Source organism: Phyllobates terribilis, unplaced genomic scaffold (assembly GCF_046119375.1).
Source record: "Phyllobates terribilis strain yellow unplaced genomic scaffold, ASM4611937v1 Scaffold_8__6_contigs__length_399053987, whole genome shotgun sequence".
NCBI lineage: Eukaryota > Metazoa > Chordata > Amphibia > Anura > Dendrobatidae > Phyllobates > Phyllobates terribilis.
This window is the reverse complement of record NW_027362768.1, coordinates 108880078-108901163: the sequence shown is the minus strand read 5'-3', so window position 1 is coordinate 108901163 and position 21086 is coordinate 108880078. Positions and strand designations below refer to the sequence as shown.

Sequence of the window (21086 nt, the reverse complement as noted above, 5' to 3'; positions counted from 1 at the left end):
AGTTGTTTCACACTTTTTTGTTAAGTATATAATTCCACATGTGTTAATTCATAGTTTTGATGCCTTCAGTGTGAATGTACAATTTTCAAAGTCATGAAAATACAGAAAAATCTTTAAATGAGAAGGTGTGTCCAAACTTTTGGTCTGTACTGTACATGCACCCAATATCATCATTTACAAACGTTACATAGACGATTTAGACAGCTGTGTCCTCTATACTGCCATAAAGTGTCGACTGTATGTACATACCTGGTCCGAAAAGGAATGATGTTCTTTTAAGGATTGTTGAAGAATAAAAAGATTTTAAGAAAAATGCCGAAATAAGGGTTTCTCCGCTGGACTTTATTTGTTTTGGTTCCAAAAAATACACATTCGGGTACGTCCACGAGGGCCAGATAAGCTGCGGATTTACAGCAGCAGCAAAATCTGCACCAAAAAGGTAACCCATAACGCTGGTAACGCAAGAGTAGATTTTCCAAACAGAAAATACGATATCTGACTCATGTGAACAGACCTACAAAATAACTGGGCAGTATAATTTCAGGAGGGCTCAAAATGAACAATAAAGGGACAAATTACACAATTGGGCAAGTGTGCTTGTTTATGTAAGCGACAAGGCAAAAAAAGGGGTTAATCTTGTAAACATGAGCCGTCCACAGAATCATCACCTCAGCGCTTTCTCTTGTGCTTCAGACTCCGCTTGCAAGCTCGCAACCTGTTCTTCAAGCTTCGGGATTCTGGATGCACGAGATCCAAACGCAGATTCATAAAAATGGACCTTTAAAAGATTAGAATGCATGTAAAAAACAAAGAGCAGCAATTCATACTAGGCAGATGGATTAGGTGAACTTTTCCAGAATATTTCCTCTCTTCGCCATAGAAACCCATTATCTGTACAACTAGCCATATGGACTCACCTGGTAGCCAATTCAGAAAGACTTAAAGCCATTAATATATTTTTCTCTAAGTTACTTTTTCTCTGGAAAAGTCATAAATCATGGCAAACACAATTTTGGGGGATCCCCGCCATTTTCCATCGCTTATTGTAACCTTTTGAAAAGTGAGTAAAGAGTAGCAGGAAAGAGAATGGCCTCCATCAACGTCTATTTTACGCTAGAATTTGGAGCAAATGATAACACAAATCAGGTTGGAGTTCATTTAACTTTTTGGTGCATGGATGGCCAGAAGACTCCCCGCATGCTCCAGACAGCCGAATATTTAAGGGGTTGTCCAGTCTTATGGTGAGAGTCTGCAGTCACTCTGACAGCAAACTTCTGAATCTTCACATCGTGCGCACTGCATACTGTCAGTATTCTCCGATGTAGCTGTCAAGACCAGGCGGTCACATTATCACGATTATGCAATTTGCTTACATGGGGTCACATGCCAACTAGACGTGCTCAGCACAAGTGAACTGAGCGAGGCCGTGCATGTCTAGTTGGAATGTGGCCGGAAAATAAGTAAATCACATACAGTACTTGCAGTCACATGACAGCCCACTCTCTGCAGTGACAACGGAAATCCTGACAGCGTGCAGTGTGTGCACTGCAGGGATTAAGAGGTCTGCAGTCGCATAGAGTGACTGCAGACTTTCACCACCAGAGAGGACAAACAATTTAAGACTAAAAATGATAAAACAGATGAAAAGAAAATCCTCTTCAGTCCATCATGGTTATATATTCTGAACCAGAAGCTTCAGAAATTTGCACTAACTGAACGCCTGCGATATGAGAGACTAGGGTCCGGGGGGGCTGAAACATCTATATTGCCATGGCCCCACTATCAGTATTTGGTCAGTATTTTTTCTCAGGAGTGGGAGACCAAACCAGGTGAGGAACAATAAGAGAAAAGGTATAATAGGAACAAGTCACCAATTCTGCATTTATCACCCACTCCTAAGAAAAAATACTGACCAAATACTGATAGTGGGACTATGGTTTATGACTGTGTAGTGCATTACCACATTTGATCAATCATAGATGATGCAATGATGTATGTAACATAGTAAAATCACACTGCTTGCATCCTACTACTACTCTGAAGTGAAATGGATTCTTCCTAAGTATACATCCATGGATTTGGATATCCTTTCCCTGCTGATCATAAAGACTGAATCTACAATTGTTCATTACAGATATGCTCAAACACAACAGATTGAGTTTCATGTTCCGATAATCAGCAGTAATTTGTTGCATTTTTTTTTATTAAGTTTATTAAAGGAGTAACCCAGGGGACCTCACTTCTGTACTGGGATGTGCTCCTTATGTAGCACCCAATGGGCACCTGCGAGGTATTGTGCATGCGTTCCCTTCCAACAGGACAAATGCATGATACCTGCTGGGTGTGCATGTGGCTTACATATGCCATGTCCGCAGCGCCTCTTAGTTTTTGATGAAGAGGTAAGAGACACTAAATAACCCCTTTAAATCATTGCAAAAAAAAAAAAAGTTTGACTCCTCATTTCCCAGGCAAATGAAATTGTGTATAAAAGTTTAACCATTACATCATAACTCTGCTTTGTTGATGGCTTGGGTTTGCACTTTGTAAGCTCCAGTTGCACAGACTCTATTCTGTTCCTGAGCGAGTGGTTTTGTGATGTCAGCGCAGCATTTTGCTCCTGAACAGTGAGCAGCTTGTCTCTCAGCTTCTTATTCTGTTGTTCCAAAATCCTCATTGATCCAGTCTGCATCAGAAAAACAAAACGTTACGTGTGAAAAAGCAACGAGAACGCTGATATATACGAGAAGCTTTACAGCGTTGTTACTCGTAGCAGGAGAGTCTGACATCGCATCACATAATTCGATCACTTTATACTATAAGTTGGGTTCTCCGGATTTGCAGATGACATAAAACAACAAAGAATTAGCAGTAGGAGAATTGGCTTCTCTATAGAGACGGGGCTCAGCTACATAACATCTAAATCTTCCTTGTGACGGCCGTCTCTTAAGTACGCACCTTATCGCGGGTTGTCCTAAGGGAATCAGCCCCACTCAGGAGCATGGTGTTCCTTTGTTTGGGGGCGCTCTCCCTGGACGCCTCGAGATCCTCCAATGTCAGACCCAAGGGAGCTCGGCTCAGGGAACGCTCGCCTCCACTGTCACTGCAGCAACAACAGCATACAGTTACATCACAAGCAAAGTGTATAACACCAGCACGTCTGTATAGAAAGGCAATTAACAAGCAGAGTAAACCCTAAAGGGGTTGTCCAAGACCTGCAAAAAAAAATTTCTAAATAAAATAGCTCACCTTGTAAAAAAATAAAAAATAAATTAATTAAAATAAAAAAGCAGCGCACCATATACTCACCTCCCGAGCCAGCGATGTCGGCAGCGGGTCTACCGAGGCTCGCATGGTTATATCACGTGAACCCTCTAATCAGACACGAAACAGCCGCTGACGGCTTGCACGCCTCTCCAGGCTCCGTATACTTTTGATGTCTACCACAATAAAAGAAGGTGGCTGTAACGACCTGGCGGGTGGCTGTTATCATTCCTTTACAAAACAGCTGCTTCCGCTTGTCCGAGGATCTCGCTTTGGAAGAACCAAGGACAAGTGGAATAAGTGACAGCGCAGCAGCCACTGATTGGCTGCAGGGCTCATGTGGCACATCATTGTGACGTGAGCCTCGGCGCTGACATCACTGGAAAGGCGCTGGTGCAGGAGCTAAGTATATGGTGATTTAATTATTTATTTTTTACAAAGGGGCCTATTTAATTTAAAAAAGGGGGTTGTCCAGGTAGTGGACAATCCCTTTAAAAAGGCTCTTTTAAGATTTTAGGAAAGAGTTGCCCAAGAGCATGACGATATATATATATATATATATATATATATATATAGATATAGATATAGATATAGATATAGATATATATTATATAAATAAAAAATTACCATTCCTCACCCATGAAATCACCGGCACTCCTGCAGCAATTAGATCACGAACATCAGTCTCATGATCACAACAGCCAATCGCCGGCCTCAGTGCTGATGCTTTGCATTTACGGTATGTGACTGATCGTGATTGGCAGCAGTGTAAATGTGAATGTGACGTTATTGCTGCAGGAATGGCAGGGATGGCTGGAGAGGCAGCAGTAGAGATGGACATCATTCAACGGGTGAGTAACAATTATTTTTTTTATTTTAGTACATTTCCTGCTTTTAGGCAAGTTTTTTTTTTTTTTTAAATCTCAGACAAGCCCTTTAAATAGGATCTGACCACTCTCCTGTCATGTATGGTTTATGGACCATTTACATGGGCCAATTTCAGGCCAGTAACGAGCACCAATGAACTATATCCAAGTCCTGCAGCTGTCAATGATGGAGCCAGAACGTTCGCCAATACGATTGTCCTGTCCCCATATACAGTACATGATATCGGCAGCACTTCTGTTTACAAAGGGAGAATGTGCTCTTGATAATGATGATATTTATGCATGCACAAAAATAAAATCACCCCACAAATGAGTGTTTGGATCATTCTTTGAGTGACTGCTGGGTATGCTTAAACTCGCAATAATAATTAGGAACAAGTATTCCTACAAACAACCTTTTGCAAATTATTAGCTGGCGTAGTAATAATAATTATATTAGCAAATACCTCCAATTAGAATGTAGTATAGTTCTTCTGATTCGCTTTGTCTCTTACCCCATGTGCAGGGCATTGCAGTAGGTTAGGTATCCATGGTTATGACCATTAATAGCTAACTAACTGTCAATATTTGAGTGGTCGTAACCAGGGATATCTAAGCTACTGCAATGCCCTGCACATGGGGTAAGTGACATAGCGAATCAGAAGAACTATACTACATTTCTAATTGGAGGTATTTGCCAATATTATTATTACACCTACTACATATTGGGACAGGGTCTTGGAGATGGGAATACCCCTTTAAGGATAACTTGGTTTAAAGGGGGTTGCCCACTACTTGGACAACCCATTCTCAATCCCAGTTTTCTCCCTGTAAAATAATAACACTTATACTCACCTCTGGTGCCATTCCAGTCCGGTCGGCACTGGCTCTCATGACATTTTAATTCCCTGGCTTCACTCTCCTATTGACATGAGGAGGCAGTGAGAGGAGTCGCAGCTCTCGCTTCCTCCGGATGTCTGATTTGTCAGAAGGAGGGGGAGAGCGCTGATTGGCTGCAGTTATGTCATACCAGCAATGGGAGAGCCAGTGCCAACACCGCTGGAACGGCAAGTATAGGTGTCATTATTTTACTGGGGAGTAAACATAGTGTCAGAAGGGGTTGTGTGAGTGGTGAACAACCCCTTTAAGTAAATCCTTTGTGGAAGGGGGAGTCAGAAGTGACTGGACACTGACAGACTGTGTATGGGCAAATCCCCTGCTGGAAACACCCAGTTGTCAATGACTGTGTTCCCCTTTAAGGCTGTATACATACCTGGACACATGTCCTATGTCATGCGATGTCCCTTCTATTTGCATTAATGGTCTGCTTGCTGCATTGAGGCTTTTCCCAAGTAATTGTTTCTTTGGGTATCTAGACGCATGTGATTCCATTTCATTACAATTCTCTCTACAGCAGATAGCAACACTTCTATTAGTTAGCGGCCTACTAGTAACATACGCTCCCAAGCTACCGCCACATAGAGGCCAGAGAACACGGGACTACACCAAGAATCAGGCCCAAGATATCGCTGTACTGCTGAGAATCTGATGGGACACTGCCCCTAGATACCAACCAGTGGCTGGATGCTGGAGCGCCACATAACTGCACCAGAGACTGCACCACAGCCCAGTCCTGAGGAATCACTGACACTGGGTACAACATGCTCAATCTGTGGTGGCCCCATTCAAAGCTTTGCTATGGGCCCCTGTGAAAACTAGTTGCAAGCAGCCTCAGCAGAGTTAGTCCGCGGCACAGTACAGCACTGAGCTCCGCGGCACAGTGCCGGTAAGCCGCGGCACAGCACTGAGCTCCGCGGCACAGTGCCGGTAAGCCGCGGCACAGCACTAAGCTCCGCGGCACAGTGCCGGTAAGCCGCGGCACAGCACTAAGCTCCGCGGCACAGTGCCGGTAAGCCGCGGCACAGCACTGAGCTCCGCGGCACAGTGCCGGTAAGCCGCGTCACAGCACTGAGCTCCGCGGCACAGAGCCGGTAAGCCGCGGCACAGCACTAAGCTCCGCGGCACAGAGCCGGTAAGCCGCGGCACAGCACTAAGCTCCGCGGCACAGTGCCGGTAAGCCGCGGCACAGCACTAAGCTCCGCGGCACAGTGCCGGTAAGCCGCGGCACAGCACTAAGCTCCGCGGCACAGTGCCGGTAAGCCGCGGTACAGCACTAAGCTCCGCGGCACAGTGCCGGTAAGCCGCGGCACAGCACTAAGCTCCGCGGCACAGAGCCGGTAAGCCGCGGCACAGCACTAAGCTCCGCGGCACAGTGCCGGTAAGCCGCGGCACAGCACTAAGCTCCGCGGCACAGTGCCGGTAAGCCGCGGTACAGCACTGAGCTCCGCGGCACAGTGCCGGTAAGCCGCGGTACAGCACTGAGCTCCGCGGCACAGAGCCGGTAAGCCGCGGCACAGCACTGAGCTCCGCGGCACAGTGCCGGTAAGCCGCGGTACAGCACTAAGCTCTGCAGAATAGCACCAAGATGTGCTGCACAACAACAGGAAACTTCAGCCCCTGTTCTGGAGAGCCATTTAGCACAATGCAGTGGTATTTTACCAGGATTCCTCTGACACTTGGGGAACTACACCTCCCAGCAGTCTCTCCAAGCACAGACACTACAGTCAGCCAGCACACAGGCTGCGCTCACCACAAGCAGCCACCGTCGTCCATGCCCCTCCGCTCCACACCATGTTCTCGGCTCTCACAACACAATCAGGCTCCGCCCCCACATCCCGGCCGGAGGCTCCTCCCTAACGGACAGCTGACATTCTTCACACTGATTGGGTAAAACCACCAGAGTCAAGTTCCCGCCTGTTTGAACAACCAATAGCGATTTTGACCGTTGGAAAGGAAGGCTGGATGACGCCGTAATGTCTCCATGGAGACGATTCAATATTTCATAACTTTATTCATTGTAACGGAAGTTACCTCACAGCCATAACTCATGTTTAGCTCATTCGCTCCATTATAGTGCGCGCTGTCTCCAGGACAATAAGCAGCAGGCGCGTTTAGTGTAATAAAATAATTTTAATTACAAGGATGACGTCACTAGCTGATGCATCATGGGAGTTGTAGTTCTGACTGTTACTCATACCCTTCCGGCTTTTCTATACAGAGAGCTGTGGTTTCCGGTAGGACGGTGCTAGATTGCAGGGTAGAACTGGTGATGTCTCTGCAGCCGCAGAGCCTCTTATGGTGTAGACTAAATGTAATAACAACGGTACTATGTCCCAACCGAGAACTACATTACCCAGAATTCCACATTCCCTTTAAACCCTGGTTGCTGCTATTGCCCTTACGGCCGGTAGGAGGGGAGCATGGACTGGTGGGACCGTCCGGACCGTACAGCTGGGAGTGCGGACGTTACTTTCCCGGGGGCGCAGGGTGACGCCGCTGATTGGCTGCTGCGCGCTGTTCCGGGCACGGCCCACACTGGGGAGAGGAGTGTGCTGCGCCCTCCATGCAGTGCTGTGAGCGGGCACCGCCGGCATGGGAAGCGCAGCGCTGATCTCACTGCTGGCCGCACTGTGCTGTGTGCAGCGCTGCCGGGGCTTCTCCCAGGCTGTGGACAATGACTTCACCTTCACCCTCCCTGCCGGCCGCAGAGAGTGCTTCTACCAGACCATGAAGAAGGGTGCGACCCTGGAGATAGAGTACCAGGTACACGGCGCGGTATACAGGGGCGGCGGGGCACAACTCGGGGGAGTTAGAAAAGTTTATCCGGGTTTATTTTCATCTTATTTCTTATGATCAAAACTCATGGAAGTCCCTATTATTTACAGACCCGTAACAACCCATTGATTCTGTGTCTACTGGGATGAGCTCAGCCCTTCACTGTGCACTGGGACAGTCACAATCTGCACAAATTACTGCAGCCTCACAAAAATCACACAATTTTATTTATATATATATATATGTATGTATGTATGTGTATATATATATATATATATATATATATATATATGTATATATGTATTTATGTATTCTTTTCGGATTCGGACAGGGGGGAACCTTTTTACAGACTGTCCAGGACTTTCTGGGTAGTTGGCAGCCCTGGTTATATCTGATCTGTAAGGCTATGTTCACACAATGAACTTTTGATGTTGCAGATTTTCTGCCCTTTTTATGTAAATTAAGTTACTTGCAGTTTTTCATTGTGTTTGAGTTGTTTTTTCCTTACGTTTTTGACTCTTGTTAGTTATAAATCGGCTTTTTTTTTTTTTTTATACTTCCTGGTATTTGGCTTTGACAAAACTTTGATATATAAAGGCTATGTTGGTATGTGCCCACGTAGCGTTTTACAAGCGTATATGCTGCGGAATTTCCACAGCGTAAACGCTTGGGAAATGCTTGGTGATCCGCCCCCCATGGTCCCCAATGACAAGCCGCAATGTCAATGCCCATGTTGCGGATTTTTCCACAGCATTTGTGCTGCGCTCAAAAATCCGCAGCATGTCCATTAATTTTGCGGACACGCAGCGTAATCGCCGCCATTGACTTGCATTGAAACGCATAATATCCGTGTCAGTACATTTGTACACGCGGATAATATGCTTTTCAATGTGCGGATGGTACCCAGTTCTGGAGGAGAGGAGACTCTCATCCAGACCTGGGTACCATAGAAACTGTAAAAAAAAAGAATTTAAAATAAAAAATAAAGTTTATACTCACCTTCTGATGTCCTCCCGGTGTTTTGTCTGCTCCGTCCGACTATTGCAATGCTCCCGCTGTTGTGAAGGACCTGCCATGACGTCACTGAGTCATGTGACCCATCACATGGCTCAATGACGTCACCGCAGGTCCTTCACACCACCGCAAGCCGCCCAACACATCGGACGCGGCAGAGAGAACACCGAGAGGACATCAGAAGGTGAGTATAAACTTTATTTTTTACCATATTATTCTTTTTTTTTTTTTTTTAACTAACTTGGTCACACTATATAAATCCATGCCGGTTGCATGGATTTATATAGTGTGACCAAGTTGTCAAGCACTTTCCAAGTGATGCTAAAATCGCTTGGAAAACGTTTGATAACCCGCATGCAGAAATGCATGTGAAGAACGCTTCACAAACGCTTCTACCTGACGGAAAAAACGCATGCGTTTTCCTGCCAGGGAGAAGCGTAAAAAATATGCAGCATTTCTGCATCGTGGGCACATAGCCTTAGGTGCGGATTACATGCGTTTTTAATGCGTTTCCGCCTCAGAAATGCAGTAAAATTCATCTGTGTGTTTTTTTTACCTGCGTAATTTCCACATCCAATACAATTCTGGGGGAATTCTGCAAGAAAACTCAGCGTACCCACAAGGAAAATTGACAAGTTGCGGATTTGAAACGCGCACCGCAGGTCAATTTACACTGAATAAATAAAAAGCACAGGGAGCAATGATACTGAAGTTGGTTTCTTTTTCGGCAATTTTCTTTTTTTTTTTGTTTTTTACAGGTTTAACGACATAAAAAAAAAAAAAAAATGCAATAATAAAATACAATGCAGAGAGGTTCCCTGATGTGAATACACTTAAAAGCCGCTATACAAGTAATAAAACTGGCACACAAGAAAAGGATCAAAGTGGGCACTGAAGGGCGTCATTGAAAGAGTTAAATGACTTTGGGCCACAGATCTCACACCACCATTACTTACATGGCCCGCATCAAACTCAGGTCACTCTAGCCTGGTCCAAATATGTCCTGGGCATCAAAACGGGAAAATAGCCAATTTTCACAGATCAGTGGCCCAAATTCATTTAACCCCTGAAAAACACCAGTTACTTATTGAAATCTGTGAAAATTGGCGATTTACCCACTTTGATGCTCGTTCTGATGCTCGTTCTGATGCCCAGAACACATTTGGGCCAGGCTGGAGTGACCTGAATTTGATGGGGGCCATCGCTGTCTGTGTATTGGTGGTGTGAGATGAGTGAACCAAAGTCATTTAACCCTTTCAATAATGCCCACTTTGATGCCCATTTTTGTGCCAGTTTTATGATTTTTTTTTTGTAGCCGCTTTTAAGTGTATTCACATCAGGGCACCTCGCTGCATTGTATTTTATTATTGCAATTTTTTTTTTTTTTTTTGTCATTAAACCTGTAAAAAGCAGGAAAAAAAAGAAATTGCTGAATAAGAAACCAACTTCCGCATCGTCAGGGGGCGTGAGATTTCTATAAATCTCATCCGTTAAGTTGGAGCTGTTAAGACGCCGTGTTTTTGACGCAGTGAAAAAAATGAAGAGTCAAAGTAACGCAGCAAAAGTTCATTGTGGGCACACAGCTTTAGACTGAATAGACTGATTATTCGTGGAAAAATGTATTTGTTTCATTTTGATGAAAAATGATTCAGCCTATAAAATGTAAGAGAAGGGCTGAACTTGAAGGACTTGGGTCTTTTTTCAACCTATGTAACGTATTCGTGAAGTTTACGATGAGTCTGAATAATTCAAAGTTTGGGTCAGAATCTGTATCAGAATTTTCAATCTGCTACATTCTCAGGTTTCCTTGATTTTAGATAATTTTTGTCACTATGCTGAAAAGTGTAATAAAAAATATGCTAAAAACACATCCTTTCCTGCACTGGTTTGCTGTTCCTGGGGTTGTAGCTACAGCAGTTGTTCTCCTTCATTATGGATACAGAGCTGTAATACCATGTACAGATGTTTACTCCTCACAACACTTAAGAATTCTGTGTCTCGGACTTTCAAGCTCTATGAAACCAAATGACAAAATGAAACCAGACTCTAACTTTCTGACCGACCAATGAAAAGTTGCAACATCAGGATTCTTGTATCCGGCCCGCTCATTGTTTTAGGTTTTCTATTATGCTCCTCTGCTGCTTTACCATCCTCAGGAGGACAGACTGGCAATTACATTGATTTACTCAGTAGTATACAGGGCAACGATGGCACAAATAGTTTAAGAGTAAACGTTTACAATTTTGATATCTTATGATCCCTGTTCAGTACTGTTGATGCATGGGAATCCCCGACCTGAGACCCCCAACCCACTGGCAGACATAGACCGAAAAGGGCCCCTTTGCAAGAATAATATATGGGCCCTTTGCAGTCCAATATTTAATGATAATGCACAATTCCTCCTGCTTTGGAGGTGGTAGTGGCCCCCTTACCGCTTGGGCCCCTGTGCACATGCTGCACCAATATGGCCGCCCTTGCCCCCAACTAGTTCTTCGACTGAACAGTTAGAGGGGGTTTAGATCAACAGTTAGCACAAGCAGAGTGAACTATGAAGGACTGGGTCCATGTTCCCAGCATATAGAAATCTTGCACTACCCCTATAACACCTGTAATGAGATGTCCTGTGAATTTCCAAGGTTCTGGTATTTAATTCCTAACTATTTTTAAGTTCTCAGTGAAAGAGAATAATCTCTAGATCCAGATTTTCAGCCCAAGACAAATCTAATATTTCTCCAATTCGCTTCAATATACAGAGAAAATAGAGGGCACCACAAAAGATAATCTACTCAGGGATCTACCCGTCACATACGAAGATAGACCACAGTAATAGAACAAGAAAATAGTAGTATGTATAGACAGGGATCACCAACAAAATGAGAAGAAATAAATATTTTTATTAATACAGACTAAACAAACCTAAAAACAATACAACATACCACAACAAGATAATGTTCTGGTTAATCCCCCAAAAATGTAAGTCACCAATTTATAAATGTCTAAGCATATACAATACATCCTTCTAATCATGGAGCAAGATAATAGCACTATAGTGCCTTACATATGTAAGCATAGCCTATAAAATGATACTCACATCATCACATGATGAACTACACAAATATACCATGCTGCAGGCACAATTAACCCAATATAAGATGATAGCGATGTAGAAAGCGGGCTGCTGCAAAGTGCAGTACTATTGCCTCCCCTGATGAAGCCACTGCATTAGTGGCGATACGCGTGGAGTTGGGGTTCCTTAATCCCCACAGTGTATTTTCACAGGTCTTCAGGGTTTTCATACATTGATCCTTGACTGCACTTTGCAGCAGCCCACTTTCTACATCACGATCTACTTTGTTTGTCATCTTATATTGGGTTAATTGTGCCTACAGCATGGTATATCATGTGATGATGTGACTATCATTTTATAGGCTATGCTTACATATGTAAGGCACTATAGTGCTATTATCTTGCTCCATGATTAGAAGGATGTATTGTATATGCTTAGACATTTATAAATTGGTGACTTACATTTTTGGGGGATTAACCAGAACATTATCTTGTTGTGGTATGTTGTACCGTTTTTATCTTCTATGTTTGTTTAGTCTGTATTAATAAAATTCTCTTTATTTTTTCTGCTTTTATTGGAGATCCCTGTCTATACATCTTTTTTTTTTCTTGCTCTATTACTATAATTCGCTTCAATAGTATCCAGTCTAAGGGTACATGCACACGGCCAGGAATGGCTGCGGATTGGACGCACTTACCCTAAAGCTGCATTCACACCACATTTGCTGCTGTTTTTGATAGCTAAATCTAAACATGGATTAAGAGGAGTTAAGTAGCATCTTTCCTTTACTGTATATCCATTCCATGCTTTGGCTTCTGAAAATGTATCAAAAAGCTGCATTGGCAACTTGCAAAGCATCATCCATATGACATTACTTTGTGTCAGCCGAAACCAGGAGAGGAACCTACAGAAATTGATGCAGAAGCTCTTCACCCATGTTTGGGGTTTGTGCACACAGCCTTATTTCCAGGCAGTCTTAGGCTATGTTCACACACGTTGTGTTTTGCTGCGTATTTGCTGCAGAATTTTATGTAAGTTTTCAGCTGCGTCTGGCAGTACCAGTCTATGAGAAACCAGAATTCACTGTTCCCACATGTTGCTTTTTGTTTGCTGCGTATTTTCAGTGATTAGAAAAGCGCTGAATGAAGTGACATGTCACTTTTTTCAGCGTTTTTTCATCCATAGGAAGTAATGGGGGGATGAAAAAACGCAGCAAAAACGCACCTGCGTATTTGCAGCGTTTTTGATGGCAAAATAGAATGGGAGTCTTTTTTTTCACAGAACTTTATGTGCATTACTAAATAGAGACAGAAGGACAGTGAAAAAACGCTGCAAAAATGCAACGAAAAACTCAGCTAAACCTACGTTTTTGACGCAGCTAATCTCCTGCCAGAGAAAAGATATCAGCAGATTTTGGTGCAGAAAAAAATGCAACGTGTGTGCACATACCCTATTTCACCAAGTTTTCAAGCAGAAGACCATTGTAATAATTGCTGGTACTCTAGTATGTGGGTTTTGTTTTTTTTGTTTTTCCTTTACGTTTCCTGAGCGCTTGTTCAAAGGTTTTGGCCATCAGCGTTTTTTAGTAAGGGTACATGTACACAGGATGGATATTCTGCACATCCAGGTAGTAGATCCACAACTTATTACTCTACCAGTATTGTGGATGAGATTTTCTTATCCATATATTGCAGGTAAAAAAATTTTGCTGCATATTTTCACTATGGATTTGAAATCTGCAGTACATCCACAACTAAATCTACCTGATTCGGTGCAATTTTGCCTCTGCAGCATTTCCACTTCAAAAAATCCACAGCCTTGACTGATCGATGTAGATATCCTCAAAAGTCACATTTGTATACTGCAAAAACTGTTTTTTTTAATTTTTGGACAAAAGGACATTTTTGCTGTATAAAAAAAAAAAAAAAAAAAAAAAAAAAAAAAAAAGCTGCACCTTGTAGTACTTGTACCTCTACGAGCCATACTGCCTAAAATGTTAATAAAGAACTTACTGATAATAAATAATAGAATGTCACCGATGTAACAAGTCAGTTCAAATTTTCACGGATGTCTTCAAAATCTTGTCAAAAATTATGGAATCACCGGGCTCGGAGGATGTTCATTCAATTGTTTAATGTTGAAAAAAAGCAGATCACAGACATGGCACAAAACTAAAGTCATTTCAAATGGCAACTTCAGGGCTTTAAGAAACACTAAAAGAAATCAAGATTAAAAATGTGGTATTCAGTAAGGGTCATTTTTTTCAGACCAAGCAGATGGAAAAAATTATGGAATCACTCAATTCTGAGGAAAAAATTATGGAATCACCCTGTAAATTTTCATTTCCAAAACTAACACCTGCATCAAATTAGATCTGCTCGTTAGTCTGCATCTAAAAAAAAGGGATCACACCTTGGAGAGCTGTTGCACCAAGTGGACTGACATGAATCATGGCTCCAACACAAGAGATGTCAATTGAAACAAAGGAGAGGATTATCAAACTCTTAAAAGAAGGTAAATCATCACGCAATGTTGCAAAAGATGTTGGTTGTTCACAGTCAGCTGTGTGTAAAATCTGGACCAAATACAAACAACATGGGAAGGTTGTTAAAGGCAAACATACTGGTAGACCAAGGAAGACATCAAAGCGTCAAGACCGGAAACGTAAAGCAATATGTCTCCAAAACAGGAAATGCACAACAAAACAAATGAGGAACGAATTGGAGGAAACTGGAGTCAATGTCTGTGACCGAACTGTAAGAAACCGCCTAAAGGAAATGGGATTTACATACAGAAAAGCTAAACATAAGCCATCATTAACACCTAAACAGAAAAAAACAAGGTTACAATGGGCTAAGGAAAAGCAATCGTGGACTGTGGATGACTGGATGAAAGTCATATTCACTCATGAATCGCAAATCTGCATTGGGCAAGGTGATGATGCTGGAACTTTTGTTTGGTGCCGTTCCAATGAGATTTATAAAGATGACAGCATGAAGAGAACATACAAATTTCCACAGTCATTGATGATATGGGGCTGCATGTCAGGTAAAGGCACTGGGGAGATGGCTGTCATTACATCTTCAATAAATGCCCAAGTTTACATTGATATTTTGGACATTTTTCTTATCCCATCAATTGAAAGGATGTTTGGGGATGATGACATCCTTTTTCAAGATGATAATGCATCCTGCCATAGAGCAAAAACTGTGAAAACATTACTTGAAAGAAGACACATAAGGTCAATGCAAAATAGTCCGGATCTCAATCTAATTGAAAATCTTGGGTGGAAGTTGAAGAAAATGGTCCATGACAAGGCTCCAACCTGCAAAGCTGATCTGGCAACAGCAATCAGAGAAAGTTGGAGCCTGATTGATGAAGCATACTGTTTGTCACTCATTAAGTCCATGCCTCAGAGACTGCAAGCTGTTATTAAAGCCAGAGGTGGTGCAACAAAATACTAGTGATGTATTGGATTGTTCTTTTGTGTGTTTGTTTTTCATGATTCCAAAATTTTTTCCCTTTGCTTGGTCTGAAAAAAATTACCCTTATTGAGTACCACATTTTTTAGCTCTATTTCTTTTAGTGTTTCTTAAAGCCCTAAAGTTGCCAGTTGAAATGGCTTTAATTTTATGCCAGGTCTGTGATCTGTTTTTTTTCAACAACATTAAACAATTGAATGAACATCCTCCGAGCCCGGTGATTCCATAATTTTTGCCAGGGGTTGTAGTGTAGATAAAATAAGTGTACGTGGTCTTACTGCATCTTGTATGTTCTTTATGTAAAGGTCCTAGACGGTGCAAGTTTAGACATTGATTTCTACCTCTACTCTCCAAGCGGAGTCCAAATCCTGTCTGAGGAGCGTCAATCGGATGGTGTCCACACGTAAGTTACGCAACACTACAAGAATAAAACAATGATTTTTTTAAAAAAAAAAAAAACTGTACAAATTGTAATGTTTTCCTTTTAACTCACAGGTTGGAGACTATAGATGGAGATTACCAATTCTGCTTTGACAACACCTTCAGCCGTTTATCAGAAAAGGTGATCTTCTTTGAACTCATATTGGATCATATGGGTGAAGGAGACGAAGAGCAGGAAGACTGGAAGAGTTATGTCATTGGCACAGATCTCTTGGATATGAAACTGGAGGATATACTGGTTGGTACCATTTGTCTTATTGTATTGAAAGCTGGGTTTACCTTTACACAATTTTTCTAATTCCAGTTATTGTGTTCTATAAAGCCGACTGATCACACAGATGTAGCAAAGCTTAACTTGACAAATAACGCACCCTCTTGATAATTTGTCTCAGAAGGTTCTGACTCAAGAGGATTAAGACATCTTCCCAGTGCTGTTTTCTGCATCATGGCAAATTTGATGTCATCTGTTCAGTGGCGTGACTAGAGTCCGATGGCCCCCCCCATATTGGTCAGATGTATGGGCCCTTGTAGCGTTCTAAATCCTATAAGGACGTATGAGTTGCACCCCCTCCCCCATTATGTAGTAATGTCCCCCATCCTGGACCCTTCCTAAAATATATATATATATATATATATATATATATATATATATATATATATATATGCCCCAAAAGCTCATCATGAGAACGTAGCCTATATGCGCCAAAAACTCATCATGGGAACGTAGCCTTCACACACCAGGATGTGGTGTGTGAAGGCTACGTTCCCATGATGAGTTTTTGGTGCGTTTTTATTCCACTGCATATTTTTTAAAAAAATGCAAGTAACCTATTTTACTTAATGGGTGTAGAAATGGTGCAAAAAATCTGCAACATCAAAAGCTCATCATGGGAACATAGCCCTAGGGAAGGTGGACAGAGTCCAGAATGGAAAGCTCCAGTGCACACAAGACATATCTGTACATATTTGCCATCTGTAATGTTCCTAATCACTGATAATTACATTACCTTCACTGCTGCTACATCCTGTACTAATGTCATGTTTAGTTTTTTGATAATTGAAGCAGTTATTTAAATGCAGAAGGCAAATAAAACTGGGTGTTACCGCCGACATGAATAATTACAGATCGGCTTTTGTTGTAGAAGTTACACGTAAGAAAAGGGAACCTGTTATCTGCAATGACCTTTGCATTGCGGGATATTGTGCAAGACATTTGGGCTTCAAAAATAATATTTTTTTTAACTTGCAGTATCCAAATATCTGTAGACTGCTGAGTACAGTTTACTTTTAGTTTCATTCATTGACTTGATGGTGATCACCTTAATACACATTACAATGATCATATAATAGGTTAGCACATACTTTTTTGTTTAAGGGAACAGTAAGATGTGATTGACACTTATGTCAGTTTTCAGTGAAGTGTTGGTAACTCCTCCAAAAATGCACCTGTGGTAAGAAAATATCACCCTGTAACCTCGTCCAACTGAACATTGTCACATTTCTGACCCTAAGGCTATGTTCACACTAGGCATTTTTTATGTTTATTTTCATGCAAATTTTCAGCTGTGTTTTACAGTACTAGCAAAGTCTGAGATTTCAGAAATCTCATGGTCACACCTTGTTTTTTTGTCCTCCAGTATTTTGTGCTTTGCATGTTTGTTTTTTTGCACAATAGAGCATGTCACTACTTTCAGCTATTTTTTTTTTTTTTTTTTCAGCGTTTTTCACCCACTGAAAGCAATGAGTGGTGCAAAAAGCGCTGGAAAAACGCCTAGTGTGAACGTTTTGCTGTATTTTTAGTGCAAAAAAAAGCAAGTACAGCAGTATGAGAAACCAATTTATTCTTGTGATTTTTTATTTTTTTTTCCCAAGTTTACCATCTTGTCTTGGTCACCTGAGATGGCAGTTAGGATTAGTACCGTTTAATTAAATTAGTGATGTGCACAAAGTAAACATTGGCCAACCAAGGTGTGAAATTGAATACCTGTGGCTGACCAAGGTGTGAAATTGAACAATGCCTGAGCAACACAATGCAGACCAAAGTCTAAAAGTAAATAGTGTCCAACACACTCATTGCACTGCCAGAGTCTTAAGTAAACTATTCCAGACCAATTCACCTCCCTCTGCTTACATTTGTAATGTGTATTTTTTCATGAACATATGTCTTGCATTGGTAACCTGTGTTTATGCTTCTGTGGTGGAAGCAAATCTGAACTTTGGGATCTGGAAAAACGCATAAAAACCTGCGTTTCTGACGCTGCTTCTTTCCTGCCAAAAAATCAGGTTTTGCTGCAGAAAAAAAAAAATGCCTAAAGCAAAAATTAAATGAAATATTTTTTTTTCAATGATGATAATACTCCAAAGACAAACTGATGGGGAGTTTAGACTGAGCCCCAATGGGGACAGTGCTGTGAATTAGGATGATGCTATATAAGTATAAGTAGCAGTACTTTGGAACAACATTTGTTGATCTAATGGAAAAAAAAATCCACATGTGATACACATGAACCCATCATGGGACAAAGCCGAGGATGGGATGCAATGAAATGGATGGACCTCTTGGCCATTTTCCACATTTGAGTCTTTTAACAAGAATTCTCGATAATAAAACACAACTGATACATTTGATTGTTGGGAAAGATTCCTGAGAAGAATGATCTGTATGTAAACCAGTTTGTCCTAAGGTGAATCAGTCTGGTTTGGACAAATCACAGAAAACGAGATCACATTTGCATAACATCACAGAAAAAGTGCAAACTATTGGTGCAGTAAATGGTGCCGTTGTGATGCAGTTGATAGTGTGCAGTTTTTGCAAAAAAAAGTGCATGTTTTGCTTTAGGGTCCCACGGCCTGGCTGCTATGTGCATCTGAAGATCTGGCCCACAAGTCTGGTGAATGAGCACAAGAGCTCAGTGGGAACACCTCAGCGGTACGGTCAACCTGTGCACTCATTGGTTCCTTCAGGTGGATGTGTCTTTTGGCCACGCAGTGCAGTGTTCTATTTAACCCCTTTACGTTTGACGTCCTTGTACGTCAAGTCATGTCCCTGACTTTGATGTGGGTTAGCACGCCGAGCCTGCATCTTTCCCTACACATGACTGATTTCAACAGCTGCGGGTGGAGCAGTTAACGTGTCAAATGCGGCTGTCTATCTCTGACAGTGGCGTTTAACATGCATTGGGCCAGCAGCAAGGGGATGTCTTTCCCCCCTTTCATCTTTGTGATCATGGGGCACCAATGGGCTGCCATGACAGCTGGGGGTCTGCTGATGACTCCCATGCCTGTCATTACAAATCTCCTGTAAAAGCCAGTCTGTAGCTGGCGTTCATAGGAGACCGTAATGTTTTTTTCTATACATAGTGTTGATGCACTGCTATGTAAAGCACAAGCGATCAGACGATGGTAGCTTTAAGTTCCCTAAGGGGAATATTAAATACATAAGTGGAAAAAAGTTTTTAAAAATATGAAAAAAAGTCGAACTACTCCATCCGTAGTAGGGCAGATGGTGTTAACAAATGTAAGTCCGAGTCTTGCCCCTATGCCTCATCGAATTACCGGTAGGTCTAATTCCCCCTTTTTTCTTTTTTTTTTTTTACCTTTTCATTAAATGCTAAAACTGACCTGCCATTATGATTCTCCAGGTCATTACAAGTTCGTGGATACCAAACATGTATAGCTTTTTTTTTCAAGTGGTGAAAAAATCCAAAGTTTGTATAAAAAAAAAATTAAAAAAATGCCATTTTCAGAGACCCGTAGCGTCTCCATTTTTCAAGATCTAGGGCTGGGTGAGGGCTTATTTTTTGCACGTCGAGTTGATTATTTCATGTATACCATTTTGGGGTAGATACAATGTTTTGATCGCCTGTTATTGCATTTTATTGCGATGTTATAGCGACCAAAAAAACCCGTAATATATATATAATATATATATTAATTACTTGCTTCAATAGTCTCCTTAGGAGACTTGAAGCTGTGATCTTCTGATTGCTTGTGCTACAAATAGCAGAGCTTCATCCTTGCTATGTGTAGCAAAAATGCTCATCCTGCTATGGGTGGTGCAGTATTTGGGTGTAGTTGCTGATTCCTATGACCTGAAATAACACCCCCATATCTGCCTATGAAGCTGGCTTGGGATTACTTGTTGAACTGTGCAGAAAATTCGCCCACAATAATTATGTGAATTGGCACGAACAATGAGTCCAGTCATCTAGTGTGAGATTTTATTTTCGAACTACCCGTAATTGACTATTTTTTTTTTTTTTTCCTTTCCAGGAAACTATTAACAGTGTCAAAGCAAGACTAGGCAAAAGCCTCCAGATCCAGACTCTGCTGAAAGCCTTTGAAGCAAGAGATCGTAATATCCAGGAGAGTAACTATGACCGAGTAAACTTCTGGTCCACAGTGAACTTGGTAGTGATGGTTGTGGTTTGCGTCACCCAAGTGTATATGTTGAGGAGCCTTTTTGAGGACAAGCGGAAAAGCAGACCTTAACTGTACTTTATCACCTGAGAGGAACGGAGCCAAGATCATGGGGAAAATAAACTTGATTGTTTTTATAATGGAGTTTGTATTTATGAGCTCAACTTTGATTGTAGATTAATATTTTTAGTTTAAATTTTGGTCCAGGCACATAATTCCTTATTATGTTTTTCTTTTTTATTGCCATAACCTTACATCTATTTTGCCTATATGGAGAGACTGGACCTATATCAAAAAGTGTTGGCACAAATACTATTCGGATATCACAGGTTGCTTTTTTGCTACTTTTTCTACAGCCAAAACTCTTGGCAGTAAAAAAAAAAAACAAAACATTTTTTGCTGTGTCTTTCAGGATCCCAAATTTCAGCTTTGCAGCCACCATGCAAGCATGAACAATACAAGGTGTTAGGCCACCAATGCAAGAAGTTCGTGAGACCATAAAACATTTTGGAAAAAAAGGGCAATTTGATCAAATTATTTAGAGGAAAAAGTTTTGTTTTTTTTGTCTGAAAAAAGTGACACTTCTGAGCAAAAAAAGTAAATATAAGTTCATGTAAAAATGCACAATTACAAATGTAAAAACAGAGAGGGACAGGAATTGGTCAGGCATAGTTTACCTAAGACGTTGGTAGGGCACAGTTTACTTTCACTCACTGGTAGCGCATTGATATGCTCAGGCTTAATTTACTTTACACATCACTAAATTAATTAAACTGTACTAATATTCATGCTCATGTGAGGACACCAAGACCTTTTACTTTAAACTTGGGAAAATCGCAAATAGAAGGATGGGAAACCCAT

At 41.6% G+C, this 21086-nt stretch overlaps 2 protein-coding genes across 4 annotated transcripts in view; one reads left to right on the top strand and one right to left on the bottom strand.

Moving 5' to 3' along the window:
• CCDC18 (coiled-coil domain containing 18) overlaps positions 1–6886 on the bottom strand; it is a 54131-nt gene extending 47245 nt beyond the window's left edge. For 2 of the 3 annotated variants that reach the window (XM_073643208.1, XM_073643209.1), the window contains exons 1-5: positions 6778–6882; positions 5401–5535; positions 2956–3100; positions 2504–2683; positions 669–778 (exon numbers count right to left, since the gene is read on the bottom strand). In XM_073643208.1, the coding sequence (XP_073499309.1) occupies positions 669–778; positions 2504–2683; positions 2956–3100; positions 5401–5519 (554 nt within the window). In that variant the 5' untranslated portion in view covers positions 5520–5535; positions 6778–6882. Of the gene's footprint in view, positions 1–668; positions 779–2503; positions 2684–2955; positions 3101–5400; positions 5536–6777 lie in introns of all 3 variants that reach the window. The other variant, XM_073643210.1, reaches the window with a different exon arrangement.
• A 519-nt stretch (positions 6887–7405) lies between these two features.
• TMED5 (transmembrane p24 trafficking protein 5) lies at positions 7406–20615 on the top strand. The gene is made up of 4 exons (XM_073643206.1): positions 7406–7790; positions 15671–15768; positions 15861–16044; positions 20079–20615. Exons 1-4 carry the CDS (start codon positions 7620–7622, stop codon positions 20295–20297), a joined length of 672 nt encoding a protein of 223 aa, XP_073499307.1. The 5' UTR covers positions 7406–7619; the 3' UTR covers positions 20298–20615.
• Positions 20616–21086: the final 471 nt, after the last annotated feature.